Raw genomic sequence first — 21,056 nt, 5'->3', positions numbered from 1 at the left:
GACTGTTTGAGCTATTAAGATCTCACACACCATGTAGTCGAATGATGTAGCCGTACATTTATTCTTAATATAATTTAACAAAGTGTACCTTTCGAGTGGAGCTCCAAATTTCTTGTATGCTTTGATGAACCTGTGAATAATATTATCATGAATACATTTTAATTGTATAATATCTAATTCATTGTATTCATACAAAAACAACTAAATACGTTACCTGCGGATCTCTGCATCAGTGAAACCTTCCACATTGTTTTTGCGGGCTCTGGGTCTGCCTCTCTTCTTTGGCTTCTTGTCGTCATCACTATCATCAGTCTCACTTTCAGAGCCGGAGGAGCGGTTCTTCAGCTTGGAGCCCACATCGCTGTCACTATCGTTTGCCTTCGCCTAAAGAAAGAGGAACCAGAGCAAAACTTTATGGCCAGATATAAATATGCTGCTGGAAGATAGAACGCATTGTAAATTATGATTCTAAAATCAAACTAAAAAAATGTTGTTTTTAAAATGAATCTGTAAAGGTTCTCCTCCTACCCTCTTGTTAGAGCTTCTGCTTCTGGGCAGCAAGAAGATGTCATCCATCTCCCGCTGCTTCTCCTCCTCCTCAGTTTTGCGGCGCTGATCTTCAGGGATGATATCCTCCCATTCCAGTGTGGGCCGTTCCACAAACTCTGGAACGCTCTCTTCCATGCTTGAGAAATTTGCAACCTGCAGCAACATGAGGAGGAACAAAAGGGACAAATCAGATTTTGAAAGAGGGGGATCTTTACATACTTTACATTAATGTTACAGTACTAGAAGCTGACAGGAACCTTAAACTGAGACAGAAGTTCATCCGTAGCACTTGAGCCCTGGTCACTTTCTCTTGTTTCAGCCAACCTCAGGATCTCCTCAATATCCATCTCCTACAGGAAGAAATACATTCTGGTTTAATTCCACAAATATCTAACAAACATTTTTACTGCACACCAGATTATTTCTTGTTGGAATACCTGAGGTTCAGACTCCTCTCCTTCTGCCTCTTTGAAAAGCTCCTCTGCACCAAACTTGAGGATGGCAGTCAGTTCTTCTTTGTTGAATGGGTTCGAACTGAAAAAAAAAAAAAAACCTTAAACACAGAGTTTCAGTGTCCAAATAATAAACAAGATCATTTCTGAATTCTTACTTTGTGTTTCCTGAGTTGCTGTCAAGGACAGTCCGACCAGTGGTGTCCATTCTCTGAATCACAAGATGGTCCAAAACCATCTTCTTCTTTGCTCTCTCAATGATGTCCTCCTCCACTGTCCCTTTGGTGACCAGTCGATAAATATTCACCTACGAAAGGTAAGCGTTGACGTCATTTTCTGACCAAACAATTATCTTTTTACTTCCATATCACATGTACAGTGAAAGCCATCATTTGGGCCAAGGATTACCTGTTTCTTCTGGCCGATCCTGTGAGCCCTGGCTTGAGCCTGCAGATCATTTTGAGGGTTCCAGTCCGAGTCAAAGATGACGACGGTGTCTGCCGAGGCCAAATTGATCCCTAAACCTCCAGCTCTGGTGGACAACAGGAAGCAGAAGTCCTGGGAAACGGATGAAACTGTTAATGCGGATCTCAATTCAACATCATTTGAAAATGGTAATTGTGATTTAAATGCTGTTTAACCTCAGACTTTCTTCCAACTAATCATGTACATTTGATCCTTTTTACACCATTTATAAAATATATCCTTCTGCTGCTACTGCTCTTAAAGATATTTGAAAAAAAACAAGCAAAAAATATGTTTGTTTTGAAACAGTCAGCATCCCAATAAGATAATGCTAATATTCAAATAAATATGGTGTGCATTTTAGAATAAATGTATTACATTCTTCAGTTGGTAACAATACATTAGCAGTATACATACCTCTGAGCCTTCTGCATTAAAGTGGTCAAGTGCTTGCTTTCGTATTTCGCCCTTTATGGAACCGTCCAGCCGCTGAAGAGGAGAGAGAGAGAACTTAACCTTTGAAGATTTGCCAGCAGGTAATTGCTATAATCTTAACATCATTTTGCTTGACATGCCATTCTTCCCGGGCTACATGCTACAGCGATGTCTGCACCAAGTCAGCAAAAACAACAAGTTAGGGGCTTGCAGGCGTTTGTCTGGTCTTCAGCAGAACATAACTTGTTGTTATAAATAACATAACAGGATCTCTCAGCCTGGTGGAGTATATGTGCAACAACACTGACATCCGACCCTCGTCCCAGTCAAACCCACCCAACACAACAGCTCCCTGCACTGTAAACACCAATAAAGACAACAGTCATAAACAGACACAGCTTTTGGAGATAAAATAGGTTTTAGAAAATCTGATGGTTTGATTTAATTCTCATTTTTAGCAAATAATATTTTAAAAAAGGTAGTCTTAGTTAGTACACCTCCCAGTTATGTTCCAAAAACACTTGTGCAATTAAGCCCAGAAAATGTTCAAATCCTACCTGGAATGGGTAGCGATTCTTGGCGAGGTATTCAGCCAGAATGTCCAACATCCTGACCATCTGGGAGAAGATCAGGACTCGGTTGCCTCTTTCTCGGAGTCTGGTCAGCAGCTTGTCCAGCAGCACCAGCTTCCCACTCCCCCTCACAACACTCTGAACAAAGCACACATTTTTGGTGTCAGGAAAAATGAAGAAGCACTGAGCTTTTATTGGGGCCAATTTTCTTTTGAAGAGCAGCGATATCCTGAGGTGTTGCTGGGAGCCAAGGAGGGTTCAGAAGGAAACATACCTGCAGGTGTTCCTTTTGGGTTTCAGACTCTACTTCTTCAGGCTGCTTTATAAGAAAACTGTGGTTGCAGCACTTTTTAAGCTCCATAACAATGTTCAGGAAGCCAGAGGAGCTGCCTCGGGGGCCTTTGTACAGAGCTCTATAATTCCTCGTTAAAATCCACCTGGAAATGTCGGAGAACAAATTAAGTTAATAGGGAGGAGAAATGCAGCTTCTGTACAAGACGATTTGAAACACTGAAGTAGTAAAAAGAAAAGTTACAAAAGAGAGAAATACAATCATACTTGTAGAATTGTTTTTGCTGTGCAGTCATGTCTACACGGAGAATCTGTTCTACTTTGGCAGGGAGCGATTTCTCCACGTCTTTCTTAACACGCCGCAGAAGGAAGGGCTCGAGGACTTTGTGGAGACTCTGATATCCGTTATCTGTTCCTTTCCCGTGTACATCGTCAAAATCCTCCCAGGAATCAAACCTGTTGTGCACGACAAAGATAATAAGCGTCACTCATCCACGACTGGGATGCAAACTGATGGCGTTTCCTTGCTTGTCTCCAGCATCACTTGAAACGTCTAAACCAGGACATACTTGTCGGGCATGAGGAAGTGCAACAGTGACCAGAGCTCTTTGAGGGAGTTCTGCAGCGGTGTCCCAGTAATGAGGAGCCTATGGTTAGACCTGAACTCCATCAATGTTTTGTACAGCAGGGAGTCGTCATTCTTCAGTCTGTGAGCTTCATCCACACCCAGAAAAGCCCAGTTGATGTTCCCGAGCACCCCCTGCAGACACACGTCTTGTTATTGTAAGCCACAGCGATCCGGTCCTCTTCACGGTCAATACAACTATAAAACACAATTCTGAAGAAATGCTGATCCCTCCACATACCTTGTCTTTAAGTAGAATTTCATAAGTGGTTAATAGTGCACTGAAACGGATTCTTTTCGTTTGATGGTTCACCCACTCGTAGTCACGGATCTACATCAATCAGAAGCAAAAGCACAAGTTTATACAACCAACTCTAGAGAAGACCACCAGACACACCACCAGACATTCGGGAGTCAATGTACCGATTTCCTGCTCATAACATCACCGAGGTAGACCACCACGTTCATTTGAGGAGCCCAGGTGTCAAACTCCCTCTGCCAGGAGGTGAGCGTGGACAGAGGCACCACCACTAAGAAGGGTCCATACAGCTGATGCTGGTTAAACAGGTACGACAGGAAGGAGATGGTCTGGATGGTCTTTCCCAGCCCCATCTCATCAGCGAGGATAACACTGTTGCACCTGAGGACAGAGTATTAAAAAAAAGACTATTTTTCACAGATTTTTCTAATCAGGAAATCCAACATATTACAATATTACAACACTTATTTACACAGTACCTGCACCAGGAGTGGGCCAACCAGTTCAGGCCATCCAGCTGATAATCTCTCAGTTGGAGGTTATCATCTCCAATATACAATGGTTGTTTCTTCAGAGGAACAAACCTTGGTCGTTGCTTTAACACCTGAAATGACAGTTAGAAAGAAAAAAAATTAACTGCGAGAAAAATCTAACAATATTGAATAAAAGGGACACGATTCAAAAGTAAAACATGAATACAAGACCATTCTGGGTCATTTCACTCTTACCTTGCAGTCTTTAGAGGGGAAAGTTTTGCTGGAGCTTCGGTTCGTGAAGCTGTCAATGCAGGACTGAAACTTCTTTCTAACCAGAGCTCCATCCTCCCAGCTGCACTCTGAATAGGGCAAGCCCATCCATTTGCATAGATACTCTGGCTCATCGGAGGAGGGTATCTTGTGACTATGAGCTGTGTAAAAAAAAAAAAACGCACAAATTATTGGAAAAAGACATATGACGATAACAAAAGTAGAAGTAAAGACATTTACTTACAAAATATTTAAAAAGTCAACAGAATGTAACAGTGATGGACTTACAGGGGAAGTCAGAGGTCCCTGATAGCGGTTCTGGTGTCTTTTCTGTTTTTATTGCTGTTGATAATCAAATTAATTTTAGTACATCTTAAGTAAAATTAAAAAAAGATGATCAGCAATTACATCAGATAATTAATTCTTACCAACAATGCGCTCCACAATCTGAAACTGCTTGTTCAAGTCCGATATGAGCTCTTGTTGGCAGTTATGAAACTCTACATCCTCAGGGGACACCCTGTTCAACCTACAAGCAAGGACAGAAAAAACAGTGAAAATCCTCAAAAGATCAACATCAGCGATACATTGTTATCTTGATGTGAAGACAGATGTTTTTGCTACCATGAATTGAGCTCTTCTTGTTTCTTTTTGTAGTTGTCCAGTTTCTTTAGTCCCTTGACCTTCTGCTGCAGCAGAGAGTCCATGCTCTCCCACGTGTTGTGGATGTAGGCCCAGTCCTTCCACTTGATTAGATAGTGAGTCTCCCCTTGATCGTTCTCGGGGTCAAAGCCTTCATTCGGGTCTCCATTTTCCTCCACAGAATACCCAGTAGTGGAAGCCCCGGTGGCTAGAGAGAAGGAAAAAAACTACTTTTAGACATGTCGCAAAGCGTCTTTTGGTTTGGAACAGCGGTTTTCAAATTAGCAAAGAGTCAAGTAAAAATGCTTTACCTCCTTTTTTGCCTGTCCTGGTGTCCATAACCTTCTCAATGGTCTCACTGTCATCATCCTGCTGCTCCTCGCATGCCTCCCCCGTCATTTCAATCAGGTCATCAGAGTCCGTTTCAATGTCATGTTGGTCCTCTTTATAACTGGAACACAACAGAACAGGGCATAAACGTTAGTCTGAAGTCCTAAAAACTAAACTAAACGTCCCGGGCCAATAGTTCAACGCACCAGGAGACGGATGATAACAACACTTTAGCTTTAGAAATGCACCTTTTGACTTTTGTTGCACCCCTTCTTCGAGTCTGTCTCTTTGGAGTGCCGTCTTCATCGTCGTCGTCATCGTCGTCGTCATCATCGTCGTCATCTTCTTCAGCAGACGAGTCCTGTTTCCTGGACTTTCTGCTTTTTTGAGACGGTTGCTTTTTGTTGGTTGATGATTTGGCCTGAGGTCTGTAGAGCACACAGTGAAGCACAGACACACACAAAACACTTAGAAAACAGCAACCAGCCTCCTTTTTGAAAAATATTTGTATCATTATTTTTACTGCAGGTGTATACTTTTTCACACCAGAGTAAAGGGAAAAACTGCTCACACAATATGGAATGATTTGGAGATGACCAATGGGTAGCTGTCTGGTGGCCAGGCCTTTCTACACACTTACCTTCTAGCAGGAAGTCGTCGGGATCTAACTTTTTTCTCTTCCTGCTCACTGTCTGTACTGTCGGAAGCCTCCTCGTCCTCGTCTTCATCATTTGAGTTCCAGATATTTCTTACAACAAAGAAATGCCACAAGTTCACCCTCAAGGCCCATCACTGCTACACCTAAATTTGAATTGCATTCAATACTGGCCACGGGGTGTTCACCACAACCCAATTAGATCAAGGATAAGCCACTGATCGGACCAATCAGTTTTGATGTAAATGTGAAACCTCGCTTGACTGACTGAAACTAACTAAGCCCGTTTGGAACAAACAGATACCCATTTAAAAAACAAGCTTAAAATAATAAGAATCACAACATGAACACAGACTGGCAACACAATGACAAAAACAGATGAGTGCAAAACTACTGTATGAATCAAGTGTTGAATAATAAAAATCTTGCTAAAAAAAAAAAGAAGTTCAGTATAAGTGTCTGAACATGGCAGAATTGAAACAATACGGTGCTGTAATGTCAAATTAAAAAAAGTATAAAAATACCCAAAGACATTTTCAGTCTTCACACTTACTCTTTTTTCTTAGCTCTAGTTTTTCTCTTGGGACTTTCACTCTCAGAGTCACTGCTGCCCTGTAAATACAGTGAGTACAGTATGTTTCAGTCAGCTTTGTCTCCACATGAAACGTACCAGCACTTCTTCATAGCATCCACTAGGTAGCACCAGTGGCTTGTTGATGCCAATAGAAATAATTGCCAGGCCATGATGCAAATTCTTTGTCTTTGTTTTTTCATAACATCTGCTTACCCCAGCTCCGATGTTTAAACGAGCCGGCTCCTGTCTGCTGCGATTTGACCTCCTGACTCCATACACATCTGGGTGTTCGTCCCACATCTGTAAACACAGAGCGACCGCTTTCAGAGAGCTGCTGACTTTAATAATAATTATTAATCCCCGTATTAGTCCCGCATTTCAACCCATCACAGTGGGCAGCCTTGTGAAGCACCCGGGGAGCAACTGAAGGTTCAGTGTCGTACTTAAGGACACTTTGACATACAAACTATACTTTCTGTATCACGACACAAAAAATGTCCCGTCCAATTATAATTTGCTAGAATGTGCCATCTGGCTACAAATGATTGTTATTTTCATAATCTGATTCTCAATGAATTACTGTACTTACTTACTAAAATACTAGACTATCGCGGCAAAATTTCAGACAGAGCCCACGTTGGCGTTTACGAATGTGTTACTTGCTCCGACCGACAAAAACCCAAAGAGTAAATAAAACGTGGAAAAGGATCAAATATTCACAATAAAGCTATAAATAGCTAAATTTTGAAGCACTTATGCTTCAAAAAAAGACAGTGAAATAACAAATTGTCAAAATAGTTTATTTTTCTGCCGTTACCTCGGCACAACCTGTTCCTATGCAACTTTTTATATTTTTTGCTTTTTGACTGCTATTAATGTTTTCATGAATGTTGTTAATTATTTTTAAATCTTTTCTTTCCACATTGTGTTTTGATGCTTTTAATGGTTTAATGTAAAGCACTTTGAATCGCCTTGTTAACTCAATCTGCATTATTAAAGAACAGGAAGTGCTTTAGAAACAGGAAGTCTTTCTACAGTGAAGTGACGTTTACCTTCTTCACATCTGCAAGTCGCTCCTTCTTTCTAACGGGCTTGTCTTTCACTCCGGCTGTGGTTTGCTGTGACTTGGACTCTGCAGACTCGCTCTCTGACTCTGAGTGACCCTCCGACTCTGAAGAACTGTTTGAATCAGAGTTGTGGGATCTCGTCCTCTCACGGCCATGCTCGCTCGCTGATTGACTGCCAGACTCCGACGCAGAGCGGTTGGATTCCTCTGAGGCTGAATTGCTACAGAAACAAGAACATGTTGATTCTTTTGATTTTGCGGTGCATTATGTTGAACTACATTTTACACCAAACAACATGGCAAACAATGCGAGTAGAGTTGTGGCAGCAACATAAAAATAAACTCAAAGTGCAAACACACTCACTAAGACATGGAGAAACTGCAAGAGCTTGATGGCATGAGTGAATTGTGACTGTCAGCCGAGAGAAAACGGAAACCTAATTACATCATGCAGCATGTTCTTTAGTCAGCTAACAGTCTTATAAATAAGTGCATTCTCTCTAAGGCACAGAAATCTACTTAGTCATTTTGAAAAGGCGTTCCGTCGTCACTAAAATAACCAGTTAAACATGAGTTTAACACATCATCACTTCTTTGAGTATTGACTTAGTATTACAATATTTCCTCTATGCTAACCTACAATACATTAATATAAAGAAGTGGAAGATTTGGAAATGGTTCTGGACCATTTTAGCTTTTGACTCCTTCAACTTAAGTAGTGTCTACTTGTGACAACCTCTCAGGCTGTGGCCTTAGTTGAACGTGTTGTGACAGTTTAACATCAAATTTTTGTAGAGGCCTGAAAAGAATTCAAAGTTTTACAAAAGTATATATATATATATATATATATGTGTATATATATATATATATATATATATATATATATATATATATATATATATGTGTATATATATATATATATATATATATATATATATATATATATATATATATATATATATTATAAAATGAAAACAGAAAAAGGCTTCTTACAAAAAAATGTTTACAAATCTTGATCATCTTAATCTCCGATGTGTCTTGGGTCTCCTCCAAACGCCCCTGGTTGGTAACAAACCACTTTCACAAGATGAAATGTATTCAGATAAAAGCTTTAAATGTTTTTGGAACCTCTTTAGAAACAAGATGGTGCATGTCAAGTTTTATATCCTGATGTATGAAACAAAAGTATCAATTTAGTAAACTATAACTACATTAGACTGTAGCTGGTATTTTGATATGACTATATATTAATGTTATGAAGGGAATCAATGGTTAAAACCTCCAGCCTGAAATGGTGACCTCTCCTGTCTGGGTTTCTGTGTGCAGTACCGTGTCTGGACACTTGGGGGTGCAGTCACTCAGAAAAAAGCCGTAGACATCACTGACTCAGATCTCTTTGGACACATGGGTTTATGTTTAACCACGATTAACATCTGTATACATGGATTTATATTTAACCACGATTAAAATCTGTATAAATGTTTAATTGTAGTTTCATCTATTGTTTGTTTTTTTACTTTTGAGAACAAAATAATTAATACGCGTTTCTTAGTAATTGCGAAAAGAAACATGACTGTATTCTGACATCGATAGAAAGAGAATAAGACAATAATCAATTTATTGGAAGCGATTCAAAACAATCTAACTGACGTTCATGTAAGTATGACGACTGGGTTACTAAATGTTACAGCCTGCACCGTCAGCAGCCTCGATTGTGAAACTCGGAAGTGCATGCGTCCTTCCGCTTTAAGTGAGGTCAACAGTGGGCGGGACAGGGACAAAAGCCCGATTTACTATTGGCTGGTGTGTTACTAGGTGAAACTCTATCCAATAAGAACGCAGTGTGCAGGCTTTCCAATGTCTGAACTCTTCCGTTCCTCCTCCATGTAGTTCTGAGCTGAGTTTTAATACAGATAAGTGAGGAAGCTGGGCACACAGAGCAAGGGCCATTTTGTGACTCAAGAGAGCATGTATATATAGTATATTAGAAAGATATCATGTTGCATTAAGTCAGAAGGTTTTATGGTGTTTTTTCTGCAGCTGTGCATGCCCACAGTACTCATGTACTAGTCTGTAAAAGTTAGACTGTCATCAGTAACAGAGGATATATTTCACACACAGCTGAAAATACTAAAATGGCTGCCACAAGAGCACACAGAAAAACTACAAGTGTGATGTAACCTGCTGCAGTGTACAATCAGTAAAATGCTGTGAAGGTGATTACCTGCATTTAGTATCCAAACTTCTTTGTGCCTTTATCTAAAAACACAACAGTCTATTGTGATCAGGCTGCATTATTTATTGTAAAAACATGGCAGCATTACTAACACTAAAAGTGTCTATTGGGCCACAGCATTTCTGCAATGAATACAAACATTTAAAATGATAATAATGGCTTCCAACTTGTGCAGTTTCTGAATTCCTGCAGTGTTCTGACACCATGCAAATGCACCTGTTATTAGTTTTAGAAACATCTTTATTGATGAAAATAATCATTTCCACTCGTTTTGATATTTGAAGATTCAGATACCTGAGGATAACAAATACACACTTGCATATTTTGACTATCTTTCTAAAATGAAAGGCAGACAACACTGAAAAAATATAGTTAAGTGTCAAGACTCTTGGCCATAGGCACTTGAATGTAATCTTTCTGACAAGTAATACAGATAAAGCCAGATTTAAATAGAACAGAACATTGTTATTCTGTAACATTTACAAGCATCAAATAAGTTCAAGACAGATGTTTCAACTCACACCATCAACATCCATAAAGCCAATATTAATACAATAAGTGCCTTTTAAACGTATCTTATGCTGAAAAAAAATAGGAGAATTTATGTGTTAGGGGCCCTAAATGAATCAAATATGTTGGTGGACAAGTGAAAGCAACCATCAAATATTCTAATAATGACAATAATAAACATTTGAGTTAAGAGAAATATTAAAACCTGAAATTATCCATTGTAATAAGACCTGAAAACGAAAGTAAAGACAAACTTCTGATGAAAGCATGTTACACAAACATTGACATCCTGTCACAGAAAGCAAAGTAGTTTTAAGTTTTGCTATCCATCTAAAAACAAAAGAAAATGATGTGAGAAGGGCATTAAAATATTTGAGGAGGGCTTGAATAAGCAGAAGTAAGTTAGTAGAAGCTCACTTGGATTTCCTAAACTTTCTAATCTGGTCAAAACTTTAAGCACAGGTCAAGATAAAAGCTCACAGATTGACATAAAAACGAAAGAAGTAATTTAAAGCAACATTCGACCTGATTTACGGTCAACAAAGTATGTTATATATAAGATTATAAAGACTGGATATACTAGTGACCATAAGTAACATCAAAGCAAAACATTGTGTATGAAATAAATGAAAACCAAGCAACAACGTTGATAAAATGGTGCAATGCAGTACCAACTAGTTAGACAAGGTCATTACATGTAGAGATAGGACATGAAACATCTGACACAAATCATGAGCAACATAATAAAGGACAAATTAGTTTGCCTCTGGTGTAACACATAACGTACATCTTGTGGGCAATGATCTCTTAACATAGGCCTGACACCTCAGTATTGACTGAAAGAAATGCTAAAATCAGGGTGTGGCTATTAAACAATAGCAAGGTCATTCCTGACAGTGGTACCCTTCTTCAAAACCACGACGCAGATATAGACACAGATGATCGACCATGCTTGACAAGGTAAACAATCACACATGAAAAGGGTATAAAATGTATAAGGATCATACCTTGATGCATTGCTTTGAGTCGATCCTTCATCCTCTTGTTTTTTACTTTTATTCTTCATCATGGTAGTATCCTAAAAATCTTTGATAGGATGATCTTTTGTCCTGGTATTTGCTGTCAAAAAGTTAGAGCAAGCATGAACTATCATAAAAGTCCCTCCAGATAGCCTTTGCTCAAGTGGCAGTAAAAAAAAAAAAAAAAAACAGGCGGTGCGACACGAGTTAAGAAAAGAGCATTAAATGCAAAGAGTGGAGTATTATTATTTACATTGCCGATTTAAAATAGAGCTAAGAAATGTGACAACTGCTGCTATAATAGGTTTAATAGCCAACGTACGTCCTTCAATATAGTACACGGATCAAGCCGCATGCAATTAATTATAACTGCGTCATCACATGAAGGGTTAGAATAATAACATTTAAGGATAAGAAAATCGCTTAATTATGAACTACACAATGTAAACAGACCAATTCAATGTGAAGAAAGGCTGTAACCTATACATGAACTATTAGATTCACGTTCGCTCTATCACGTTTTTTTTTAATCCGACTTGGAATTTTAAAAAAAACAGCAAACTGGAAAAAAAAAGAATAACTCGACAATAAATTGGAAATAAAGAGCGTTTGTATCAAAAAGCTTTAAGGCCTTTAAAGTCTACATCTGCTGTCAGACTCAGCGCGACAGAGGCGAGCAGCAGCACACTAAAAATGGAGGCGCGCCATGGCTGCCAGAGCCCAGTGTGGAAAACAACGACAAGCGCTCCCTCAGCTCAGACGGCTCGTTCAGCTCAAGAAAAACAGCCCAAAAACCACACAAAATGCCCAAATCTCCGATAAAACGACGATCGCACGGTCAAAGCACTTTCATTTTTGTCTAAATCGAGCGGTCTCCGTCGAAAAACGGCCGAGAGAAACTGTCTGACGAAAGCCCATGGCACCCTTCCCAAGGCTCAGCCGCCATCTAGAGCTCCTTCCTAGCTCTGAAAGCTTCGCCTTTGATTGACGTTATTTCCATTTAACCCACACTCAGGTGATGTTTAAGTCCCACCCCTTTTATTATGTTTAAAATGTGCTTTTATATAAACTTAGTCATTTAAAAGCCCAAGACCTGAGGTTGAGACCTTTACTTTCAACTTCATACAAAATCTACAAATACTGAGAGGTATAAAAGTATATAAATTGTGTTGCACCAATTGCATCACTTCCTGCACAGACAGGAAGAAGGACAACCAGGAGCCATTTTAGAAAGCCTATGGAAACCATTTGTGTTCAGGCAAAATCCTTTGTTGCTTTTTGCTCAATACCATACACAAATGTGTGTTCTTGAACTGATTTAATATATTAAGCAAAGACTTGGGACTGATTGAAACCGACTCATTTTCAAGCACTTCCCCTTTATTTCACCAATCGCATGATAAATTGTCTTCGTAGAACAACACGTGAATAAGAGAACAAGACTTCGGGAGATTCATCTACCCACGAAACCAAGCGGTAGCATTTATGCTAGCTAGTGTATGAATGATCAGACATTGATGAGTAACGCTAGTGAAACAAAGCCAGTGCTAACCATATTTATTTGTTGTACCGATTAGCGTAAATATTGAAACCACTAGCCGAGCAAAAGGACTTCAACGTTATCAAAGTTTTGCGCTCAATTTACTATTGTAATTTTCTGTATAATTCGTTATTAAAACAAAGCCAGGGGAAAAAGTACCAGGACATACACTTTATTTCAAAACCAAAATGTACAAATGCTGATTTTGCATTTCCCCAAAACAACAGTGTAATTTTTCAAGTCCACTAAAAACATGGCCAGCAACATGTTTTGTTCCAGTGTCCATGTCGTCGAGAAAAATAAAAATCCAAATGTCATAGTCCAGAAAAACAAAAGGTTTCATCTTGTCAAATTTGGGCTAACTGCCAAATCACTTTTCCATCTTCACGTTAAACAACGCTGTCTCCACTTCAGCAATATCCAGTTGACTGCCGTCTTGATAGGATAAAAACAAGAAGGAAAAAATGTAAGCCCACATTGCAACTGAAACGAGGAATGATTTACGGTCCAGCAGTGAAACCACGCTTGCTAAACCAGACCAATACCAATTTTATTTACATTCATGGCTAGCTTTCAGATGCGTTAGCTAGCTTTCCGAATGTGTTCTGAAATATAATTTAAGTACAGTTATTCCTTTTTTGTAATCCACTGTCAAAACTTATTTATTTAGGAAACTTGTTAAAATATAACATGCCAAACTTCGATGTATTACGTTCTAAAATGACATTCAATACAACTTTATATATATCACATATAAGGAATAAAAACATTTGGCAGGATGTCGCAAGTAGAAATTCTTAGCACGAAGTTTTCAGTGAGAAATACAGCACTCCATAGTAGTAATACAAGGTTTGTGAAATTGTTGTATGGCTCTGAATTGACAGTTTGGTGGATTCAAAAAAATCTGCAAAATGAAGTCTGTTTTGAGCAAATGCGACAATTTGCAAATAAATTCATCAAGTGACCACCAGGGGTGTGCCGAGTTTAGAGATAACCTAATTCAAAATGTGCATAAATCTTAACTATGCAACAGTAATGTTCAAGTAAATTACGATCAAAACGCTGTGGAAACAATGGTGTATGCAAATTAAAATCAATAGCCGTTATTGACTAAATGTTTACCAAAGGCATCAAAACAAATTCATGATCAACCAACCAATGGACAACATTAGAGCAACGCTTCAAAACAGCAATTTCACACATCTGCTGCTCAAAGTCAGAAAGGTGTTGAAATATGGAATTAAATCAAAGTTGTTACCTGACAGTGGTCACGTTTTAACCTGTTTTCAACTTTAGGGTTAATAATCTATCAGAGAATTTAGCAAAAACGATGATATAGAAACTCTTGGAGAAAGGTGGGCTTTTCTGAAAAGTCTCAACAGGAGGCAATGCAGTCAATGTCCACATAAAGCCACATTAAAACTAGCTTACATTATTATTTATAATGGAAGTAGCCACATTACTTTGTTAATGCACTCCACCCGCGAACCTCAAAATCGTTTGCTTGCCTTTAGAACTAAAAGTGAATCGTAGCAATACATATTCCAGATAAATAATGGCTATGGACCGCTCAACAAACAAACGGTGTGTTACACTCAACCTATCTGAAAGATATATAGGTAACATTTCCCTGTAAAGTCTAATATTGTATTAATTATATTAATGAGCTCAGTTAATAAATTCAGTTCAAACCAAGAAAACTTACAGAGCTGTCTTCCTTCTCTTCAAAATCAGAAAATCTTCACACAATGTCTTCCATGTCTCCGCTGTGAAAAAGATAAGAAAAAAATGAATGATGCGCATATCAACATACATCACAGTCACACAAATAGCAAAAATTGGACCACGCAACATGATTGGCGTTTGGGTCTTTGGTTTTTAAATGTTAATTGCAACAGACTTAAGAGGATGGACAAAACCAAAGTTTTCCAGCATACAATCATTTGAATATGAGGAATTTGAAAATGCAGTAATAACTATGGATTAATAGCTCATGTCCAATACAATAAATGTTTTTTATGGAAATTTTATTAAAATACAAGCCATTGTTCTCTTTCAACAGAAGCCTAAAGCCGCCGAGATCACTGTTCCTAACAAGACTTATCGTAAGCCTACTGGTGTGCGGGTTAAATTTACCATTGTGAGGTTTAATACATCTAATAGGGGTTGACCCTGTATGGAAGGTCAAATACAGCAAATATTTTACTTTTACTATTATTGCCTCACCAATAAAATCTTAAGTGTGTCTTAATATAAACTCGTTTGAGGGCGTTTGCAACAAACTATCTATAGAGACTGCTCTGCACCATGCATTTATAATGAAAATCATATTGCTAGCCATATGGTTTTACTTGTATGTTCTTTCTGGTGAATTTCTTCTGTTGCAAGGACTCATGACTTAAAGAAAAATAGATTAAATTTGAAGAGGGAAGCCGAATAATTTGCTTTCCTAGACTTAGAGCAATTGTTTTTTTGTTGTTCATAGAAAGTTATTTAATGTTCCATCTTTAGGAACACAGTGATGCACTTCTGATAACAATAAACTTGTATTTTTATGTTGCAAGTTAAGACATTTCTAATGTCTTAAATGAGCTTTTGTTATTCATATTTAGGAACATGTTTTGGCAATGCTGTTCCTTTGGAAGCAAATATCAAGGAAAGACACAATGTTCAGATTTTCATTTGGATAAAATAAAAGGGTCGACTAAGAACGGTGTCCTGCCCACAAACCAAAAACAGTGGTATGAGGAAATAGTGAACAACCCAGATAAATGCATCCCATGTCACCAAATAAATGTATGTTGGACAAATGGATGTAAATAGAACAAATCTGGCGAATGTTGTCATGATGCTCACTGTAGGTGACAATTAAAAAGGCCTTTTTAGAGTGTGACTGTCTAGTCAAATTAGCAAATCATTGTTTCTATGATTACTTTGGTAAAATGCTACCAGTTTGCTAACCCAGAGCGATGTTTAGCATTACCCGCCCTGACTCGACTTAGCTCGGTGTCTTAGTAAAACCAATTAATTTGAGTAAAACTTTAAAAAAGGATGAATGGTGCTGAACCAAAAGATTGCATGTCAATACTCGTCACACCGCTGATTAGACGCATTAAATATAGGAGCCACAGTTAATGGCTTTTTCATGAAATGTACTCTAATAACCAACATTTTCCAATGGCTTGCGCTACACTTTTGCGGCTTTTCCCTGCCTTGAGCAATGTGTATACCCAGCATGTCACTCGCTGAGCAATTGATTGACCTTTGGGTGCAGAAACCACGTTGCGTTTGAAAATGTCAGTGTTTTAACTGTGATTGATATGAGGGCAATGTGATGATCGTCCTTTGTTGTTTTCTATTTTCATGGTACATGAGCAAAAAGAATAATCATAACGATTTTAAGGTTAGCTAGCTAGTCAAAAGACCGTCATTAACATTGTTAAAATCTGAATGAATGTTATTTTTGAATAACTGAATGTTTATCACATTGAAAAATACAAAGGAATCAGTCTTTAAATGTTGTAATGTGTTAATGCTTACTCTTACTTCAACATTTATGATATTAAAAAAAAGTTTCAGAAGTATGCCATCAAACCATCAAACTTGTCAACACTCCGAAGTGTCAAAGTACTCTACAATTGATTTGAATAATTTACATAATTATTTTAAACTAACTATGAAATGTCTCTCCTGCAGTAAGGTTCTTGATCACTAACATTTTTTTAATTAATATGTGAATACATGCCACAATAAACACTAGGGGGCAGAACTGTCCTACCTTCAGACATAACTGTCATCACTTCTCGTCAAAATAAACTACGATAATGCACAGAAACAAATACCCTTTAATGTGTTTCACAATAGTGATATACGCAAAGAAGTGTAAATATACAGTATTCACTCTACTGTTCATTCAGTTATGTACGAGTTAAGTACTGGTTAGTAACACATTTGAAGCGCTAAGAGATAATATGCAAGAAATTTACTGAACACATTTAATCTATTTTAAAAATTATACTTACAAAGCCCTGTTGCAGTGCGAATCTCACGTATCCTTCAATTCACAGCTCCATGGTGGTGAAATGTCAACCCTTTAAAAAGGAAAGATAGCGGTTTAGAGAAGAAATGTGGCAACAGCACACCCTACAGGCTACATAGATGAAGCAGTAAAAACAACGTAGCTAGTTAGCCTGGAAACTCTTAAAGCACGGACTGGTTAACAATTACATACCATTTCACTTGGATCAGATGATCCTTTTTCTTCTTTGACGCAATTTGCTAAACTTCAAGGGAATCCCTGCAAAACAACAAACAAATTATTTTAGCAGTCGCAATTAACATCGCAATATAGGTTGGCATAAAATACGGCAATGAATGGGCTATTAGTTTAAAGATTTTTTACGAATGTTTCAGGGCTCATTAGGATATTTTTACAAAAAAAGATAAACAACTCGTAGCATGTAGAGTAAATGTTTAATCTTCGCACACCTTGGTGACACTAAATGGAAGTAAAATAGTCTTAAACAGTAACACCCTACTCAAAATAGCATTGAGAAGACATTTTGCTATGTGTAGAGTGATACTAATCCTTTAACAATTTGGCTTAATATACAACAATCTGTTATAAAAGATTGTATGTTTTCTGTTGTATTATGTGTAGTGTTTAATACCATCACATCCCCAACCTTGCCTGCAAGACTGTAATAGTAAGATTAATTTATTTCTTTATTTAATATTAATACAGTATTTTAAGTTTCCTAAAATTATAGTTCTAACTGAAGTATGGCTTTCTAACATTAAAGTAATCCTTTAAATGTCTCGCAAATGTAGTGTAAATAAGAAACAAAATGAACGTACATATTTAAATTATTCTTCATTCAGTTGCATAAAGGGTTAAAAGCCAACACCCTATTTTGTAATTTCGAAGTATATCTAAGCTTTTATCACATATAGAACCTTTATTTAGCAAACAAAGCAAGTATGGATTATGTATTAAGTATACAATGGACCAAACTATTAACAAATCATATTTAGAGCATTTTGACAACTTGTCACAATTTATTTAATCTATTTTTAATTAATAACCATTTACCATCCAACACTTTCTTAAATATTGTTAGAAACTATACATGTACACTGTGATCAAATAATGTCAAATTGTAACCATTTTTTAGATTTATTTGTTTTACAATTGGATGAAAAAGCTCCAAAAACTATTTTACTGCAAAGAAACACCAAAAATATGCCTTATCTTGTAGTGTTGATGACAACGATTCTCAATACAGCATTTAAAAGACGAAAATGTTGCTTGAACTAGAGGTTTTTGTCGAGTAAATTCAGACAAGGGCATTTGCCCTTTCAAGGACAAAGCAAATTTTAAATGCGTAGGTTGAAATAACTCCTAACAGGTCGAGAACAAATGTGCATGTCAAAATTTTAACTAAGTTAACTCGAAACAGAGTTAGCAAACATGCAATTCACATGAACTAAAACAGAATTAAACGCATTTCACAGCTTCTCTGAGGCGTTTTCTGTATTCTCACACCATGGCCATTTTTTTTTTTACAACACTGCGTCTGTCGTTCTAGCCACCATATTGCCAAACACCCGACTCGTATTTTAACGGCTACAAATGTCTCGATTGCTCGTTAGTTCTTACCTATTTCTCAGGCCGTGTCTACCCGCCGTCGTCTGGTGTCGCATTTTTGGTCGATTTTCGACGTTTTGGGAGCTGTTTCGGCCCCATCTTTCCGCTCTTTCGTCGTCTCTGTGCTCGACGCCTCGCTCCTCTGTCGTGTGTGTCCTCCTCTCTCCCTCCGCCTGAGCTGATATCCTTCAGCGGCTCTGCCCACTTTGCTCTCAACGTAAGCTGAACTCCACTTCCTCTCTCCAGCCCCATCAGCCACCTCGAGCAGCCGACTGCATCTGCAAACCCGCCGACTTTCCTCCTGGCAGCTCAAAAATATGACAAAACATTTGAAACGTTTTTCCCAAAACACAAAAATAACCTTTAAGGACACTATTTGTTTCTTTACGTTTGTTATAGAGTATCAAATGACGTCAACTTTTATTGTAAACAACTGAGTGTGTGACCCACTGATATAAAGTTAAAACACCTATGTATTAGGAAAACAGTGATACTTAGTTATAAATTTAGATGCTTGTTTAGTGATATCACTGTAAATGTTAAGATACGGACACATAAAAACACATTTCCTTCATAAACTTGCCTCTTAACAGCTAATGAATGCATTGTCTCAGAACACCAAGGTATATTATCTGTGTTGTAGGCCTAAACTTTGTCTTCAGAAACACAGGCCTCCTTTAAACATGTTTGATAAGGAGAAAGATAGTGTATTGTAAATGCAGATCTGTCAGTAAATTATCAATAACACATGTATCCCCTGGTGTATGTAGCCTATAACACCATCATTCAGACATTAGGTTTAGTTCCTGATAGTGATATAGGCTTCCTGACTATGACCCTTTCACAGTAATTAAGGGGTTATTGGGGCCATATGTCATTACTTTTTTGAGTGAGGTATGTCATGCACAGGAGTGATTTTTTGTTTTTTATGTTTGCAGTTTTATTACAAATCTATACAAACAATTAACCTGAAGTAAAACTGTAAAGCTGCCTCCTTAAGGATTCTCGAGATAAGGATAATAATACATGTGAATGCCTGCCTTGCTTGTGACAAAATCAATTGAGATTGAGTATATCTTTGATTTAACTAAAACAAGTTTGAACAAAGTCTAATTGGGACAACCAAATTTAGCAAACTTTGCCTGTTCAGTCAGCGCAGCCTTTCCTGGACAATCTATGGAGTGTGTACTCCACCCCCATCCCTGACCAATGGGATGTTTGCCACTAAAGCGCATGCTCTCTGCAGTGGAAGATTTCTTTAAAAAGATCCCCAGCATAGCAACAGGAGTGCCCTCTCTGCAAGTGAAGTGAACACAGTCTTGTATTGACTGACTGGTTGGATCAGTTTTAACAGGGAAGTGTTTATTTCCAGAATAATTTCAGAAGTGTCTATAATCTTTCAGTCCCCTGAACGTTGCAATCTCAAATTGTGCTTTTAGAGACTGAGAATTGGAATAATTGTTGCCGTCTCTTCAGAGCACACATTTGGTTTACTGAAAGCTGTTTGTGCTGCAGGACAGAAACAAAGGAAACATAAATAAATGCCTGTTCAACTGATCTGGATAGCTCAGACGTTTGTTTGATACATTGCTATCATGTCAGGACTTCACTGAAGTCGCTGCAAACAAAAGGGCCATTAATGTAACATGCAGTTTGCCATAGAAGAAGACTCCAGTTAGTAGTCAGCAGGGAGAGATTTATATTGAGCCTTTATATTTACAATAGTATGACTTGCAATGACACATAAGCACACTCTGGACTCACATTAACCTGCAGCATTTAACTCAATACATGTCTTTGTCTGAATGGGAAGGCGTAAATGCAGCCATTCGTTTTGTGAAAAGAAAAGTAGCCTTTACTGTTGCAGGAGGGTGTGCCTTATCTGCACTATTAACATACAGGGTTGCATTCATGGGTGTGGTATGTCAGGTCAAAGCACAGACAAACGTAATTTTACTCTGCAAATAACCTTTAACCAGTTGACATTAGAACAAGTAAGCTATGTTCTCATGTTTTCTTTTTGAGACAAATTAGGTTGTATTAGGCGTGGCCATGTTTTTCAACAAACAGTGGGTATTAATAGGGAGGCAAGTCCAGGACTTATATGGCTTGATGGGACTAAAGTATCAAGTTTCAAAGAACTCAAGTATAGTCAACTATGTTTTCTACCTCTTTTTCTTTATTGGATTTGACAGACTAAACATACATGAACAAAAAGAGAACACCTAAAACATCACAGCGATGCATCATTTCTAGACAGTTTCAAATGTTCAAAATTAATATTCTGGTTTAGTTTCCTTGATCTCCAGAGTATATTTTACAGTCAGTACACACAATATGTCTTGTTGAGTGATTTCCTATCCTATTATAAGGCATATGCATTCAATCATTAACCTTTTTCTGCACAATAAACAACAATCTAGAGTGTTGGGACATTTTACAA

The 21,056-nt window shown here is 37.9% G+C and overlaps 2 protein-coding genes across 3 annotated transcripts in view; one reads left to right on the top strand and one right to left on the bottom strand.

Moving 5' to 3' along the window:
• The window catches only part of chd2 (chromodomain helicase DNA binding protein 2), a 25,671-nt gene extending 6,740 nt beyond the window's left edge, over positions 1 to 18,931 (bottom strand). The window contains exons 1-30 of one of the 2 annotated variants that reach the window (XM_068602839.1): positions 18,626 to 18,931; positions 17,198 to 17,263; positions 16,989 to 17,057; positions 14,672 to 14,732; positions 11,415 to 13,401; positions 7,648 to 7,882; positions 6,809 to 6,895; positions 6,575 to 6,633; positions 6,007 to 6,114; positions 5,615 to 5,794; positions 5,348 to 5,487; positions 5,019 to 5,244; positions 4,823 to 4,923; positions 4,683 to 4,736; positions 4,377 to 4,555; positions 4,128 to 4,252; positions 3,813 to 4,029; positions 3,631 to 3,720; positions 3,334 to 3,524; positions 3,032 to 3,220; positions 2,748 to 2,910; positions 2,459 to 2,611; positions 1,884 to 1,955; positions 1,410 to 1,559; positions 1,160 to 1,308; positions 987 to 1,083; positions 807 to 899; positions 529 to 702; positions 215 to 384; positions 89 to 130 (exon numbers count right to left, since the gene is read on the bottom strand). In XM_068602839.1, coding sequence (XP_068458940.1) covers positions 89 to 130; positions 215 to 384; positions 529 to 702; positions 807 to 899; positions 987 to 1,083; positions 1,160 to 1,308; positions 1,410 to 1,559; positions 1,884 to 1,955; positions 2,459 to 2,611; positions 2,748 to 2,910; positions 3,032 to 3,220; positions 3,334 to 3,524; positions 3,631 to 3,720; positions 3,813 to 4,029; positions 4,128 to 4,252; positions 4,377 to 4,555; positions 4,683 to 4,736; positions 4,823 to 4,923; positions 5,019 to 5,244; positions 5,348 to 5,487; positions 5,615 to 5,794; positions 6,007 to 6,114; positions 6,575 to 6,633; positions 6,809 to 6,895; positions 7,648 to 7,882; positions 11,415 to 11,476 — 3,506 coding nt within the window. In that variant the 5' untranslated portion in view covers positions 11,477 to 13,401; positions 14,672 to 14,732; positions 16,989 to 17,057; positions 17,198 to 17,263; positions 18,626 to 18,931. The remainder of the gene's footprint in view (positions 1 to 88; positions 131 to 214; positions 385 to 528; positions 703 to 806; positions 900 to 986; positions 1,084 to 1,159; positions 1,309 to 1,409; positions 1,560 to 1,883; positions 1,956 to 2,458; positions 2,612 to 2,747; positions 2,911 to 3,031; positions 3,221 to 3,333; positions 3,525 to 3,630; positions 3,721 to 3,812; positions 4,030 to 4,127; positions 4,253 to 4,376; positions 4,556 to 4,682; positions 4,737 to 4,822; positions 4,924 to 5,018; positions 5,245 to 5,347; positions 5,488 to 5,614; positions 5,795 to 6,006; positions 6,115 to 6,574; positions 6,634 to 6,808; positions 6,896 to 7,647; positions 7,883 to 11,414; positions 13,402 to 14,671; positions 14,733 to 16,988; positions 17,058 to 17,197; positions 17,264 to 18,625) is intronic. The other variant, XM_068602840.1, reaches the window with a different exon arrangement.
• fam174b (family with sequence similarity 174 member B) overlaps positions 1,984 to 21,056 on the top strand; it is a 24,642-nt gene continuing 5,569 nt past the window's right edge. Inside the window, exon 1 of the mRNA XM_068602843.1 lies at positions 1,984 to 2,002. The gene's annotated coding sequence lies outside the window, so the exon portion shown is untranslated. The remainder of the gene's footprint in view (positions 2,003 to 21,056) is intronic.

This window comes from Clinocottus analis, unplaced genomic scaffold (genome assembly GCF_023055335.1).
Source record: "Clinocottus analis isolate CAN_PGR_092001 unplaced genomic scaffold, fCliAna1.0.p SCAF_6, whole genome shotgun sequence".
NCBI classification, from domain to species: domain Eukaryota; kingdom Metazoa; phylum Chordata; class Actinopteri; order Perciformes; family Cottidae; genus Clinocottus; species Clinocottus analis.
The sequence above is the reverse complement of the archived record's forward strand: the minus strand, read 5'-3'. Positions and strand labels throughout refer to the sequence as shown.